Source organism: Coregonus clupeaformis, unplaced genomic scaffold (assembly GCF_020615455.1).
Source record: "Coregonus clupeaformis isolate EN_2021a unplaced genomic scaffold, ASM2061545v1 scaf1721, whole genome shotgun sequence".
NCBI classification, from domain to species: Eukaryota; Metazoa; Chordata; class Actinopteri; order Salmoniformes; family Salmonidae; genus Coregonus; species Coregonus clupeaformis.
In genome coordinates this window covers 65,001-67,500 of record NW_025535175.1, presented here as the reverse complement: position 1 = coordinate 67,500, position 2,500 = coordinate 65,001, and the positions used below count along the sequence as shown (strand labels likewise).

Here is a 2,500-nt window from a genome sequence, read left to right as displayed (position 1 = left end):
GGGTGGCTCTTAAAAGAGCCTTTTGTGGTACAACATGTGTCGAGTAGAACACTGTTTGTAATAGGTTTACTTCTTCTTGGGGGCTGCCTTCTTGGCCTTGGCTGCCTTGGGCTTGGCGGCTTTGGGCTTGGCTGCCTTTGTAGCCTTCTTGGGGCTCTTTGCCGCCTTCTTGGCCGCTGCGGCGGGCTTCTTCACCTTCTTGGGGCTCTTGGCGGCCTTTTTGGGTGTAGCGGGCTTCTTGGCCTTCTTGGGGGACTTCTTTGCGGCGACGGCCTTCTTGGCTAATACCTTCTTGGGCTTCTTCGCCGCGGCGGGCTTCTTGGCGGCCACCTTCTTTACTTTGGGGACTGCGGCTTTCTTGGCGGGCCTCTTCGCCTCGACAGCTTTCTTGTTGAGCTTGAAGGAGCCGGATGCACCGGTGCCCTTGGTCTGGACCAGGGTGCCCTTGGTGACGAGGCTTTTGACTGCGATCTTGACGCGGGAGTTGTTCTTCTCCACGTCGTAGCCGCCTGCCGCCAGCGTCTTCTTGAGCGCGGCCAGGGACACGCCGCTCCTCTCCTTGGAAGCGGTCACAGCCTTGACGATGAGCTCTCCTACGCTGGGTCCCGCTTTCTTGGGCTTGGCTGCTGCCTTCTTCTTGGGTGCCTTGGCCGGCGCGGCTGCTGCGGCTGCTGGTGCGACTTCTGCCATGTCTGTCTGTCGTTTGGTCCGGTACACACACACGGTCTGCGAGGAGAAGTTTGCTGTAGACGCTGCTCTGCGCTATTGAAGCTCCACACGGAGCAGGGGGCTGGCCTTAAACGCGACATGAGAACCATGTAGACTCAAGGCACCCAGCTCGGCTTCTCTGGGCTGGCCAAATGCACTTTCACTTGTGTTTTCTGTTCGCCTATATCGGCCCAAAAGTCACCGACGGAGCCGTGTTTTTGGTCCAAAAGCGAACGGCCCAGCGAGCAGACTTGTCTCCGTTCAGAATAAAGTCATGTGGCCCGCGGAAGGGCCGTGCATTTTGTTGCGACTCGCTCAAAACCTCACCGTTCGACTGTCGGGTGGAGCGGTGCGCACTGGTTTACCTGTGCTATTTGTCTCCTAAATGGCCTAAAAGTGCATCCGATTGCGAGCAGCACTTGTTGTGTAGTGAGCCGAGATGTCTGGCAAGGGAATCAAATTGTTTGGGGTCCCCTGATGGGGTCAGGGGTGTTTTAAAGAAGCGCTCTTTTGGGGACCTTAAAACACATGCACCTGTGAGGCCTGGCTGAGACTAGTGTTGTACCTCAAGTTTCAGGTTGTATTCGTCGTATGTACAGGATCCACATGGTATAAACAGTCCTACGACATGCTTACTTGCACTGTGTGTGTGTGTGTGTGTGTGTGTGTTATTGTATTAGTACTTTTTGTGCACTGGCAGTGTGAGTGTTGTTGTTGTTGTATTTGTAGCCTACTATTTCTACTAGGGGTGTAACGATTCGTTTTAACAACGATTCGATTTGTATCACGATTCGTGGTTGTCGATACGATTCAAGGACGATATTGGTTAATTTAGAACGATACGATCCGAAACGATTCAGTGACTTGAAATCGATTCAGTAACCTTTTAGCCAAAAATTCAACCAGTGTGACTGAAATAAATACCTGGTAACCAGTTGCATTTTAATGGCTGGCAATAGTCTTGATATTTTTAACAGTGTTTCATGCCTCCATGCAGACCATCTGGTATTATGAAACTTACCCAGTTCCACAAAGGAGATCCCATTTTCTTCACATAGCTTTATTCAGTGCAGCAGTTTTTTTTGCTCCACCTTTTTGTAAATAAAACTGCAGCAGCTTGACCACAGAGCGATGAAATGTCTCACAGTAAGGAACGTTGCGATCAGCTGATTTCGCGCAATTCTACAGAATGTGCACAAGGGAGTCTCCAATCGCAGCATGTTGCTGGAGTTTTGGCACAACCTACGTTGTAGATACCTACGTTTCTTTGTAGGTGGCGAAACGCCAAAGAAGCTGCTTAATGTCTGTTGCTTTTTGGACATCCCTGACAGTAGTTGACAAGCAACATGTCATGTGTAAGGTTAGATGAGAAGATCGGTCAAGTACGCAAAGGCGCGTAGTAACACAAGTGGCATTACGCATTCCTGATTTTTGTCGCGCTTGCGTATCTGCGTACCAGTTATGTGCACCCCTGCATATAAAGTCTGACGTGCTTAAATCCAATGGGTTATTTCCTAGTATCGATACAATCGATTTATTACATTTTAAAACGATGTTAGATCGATATATGTTGTCCAAAAGGCCAACTCGCCGAGCACAGATCGATGTAGTTGGATCATATGAATATAAATCGATACATCGATGTAGTAGATGGATCGTTACACCCCTAATTTCTACACAGTGAGATTGTGTGTTGTCTTCTGGTAGGTAGGTAGGTTGGCTGTCTCTACTAATATATTGTTCACCTGCTTGACTCCGCAGCGTGACTCGCCTCGGTCTTTGTGTCTGTGGG

General features: G+C 49.5%; 1 protein-coding gene across 1 annotated transcript in view; it reads right to left on the bottom strand.

Moving 5' to 3' along the window:
* LOC121560650 (histone H1-like) overlaps positions 1 to 765 on the bottom strand; it is a 766-nt gene extending 1 nt beyond the window's left edge. The window contains exon 1 of the mRNA XM_041873574.2: positions 1 to 765. This exon is cut by the window's left edge and continues 1 nt beyond it. Coding sequence (XP_041729508.2) covers positions 67 to 690 — 624 coding nt within the window. The 5' untranslated portion in view covers positions 691 to 765 and the 3' untranslated portion in view covers positions 1 to 66.
* Positions 766 to 2,500: the final 1,735 nt, after the last annotated feature.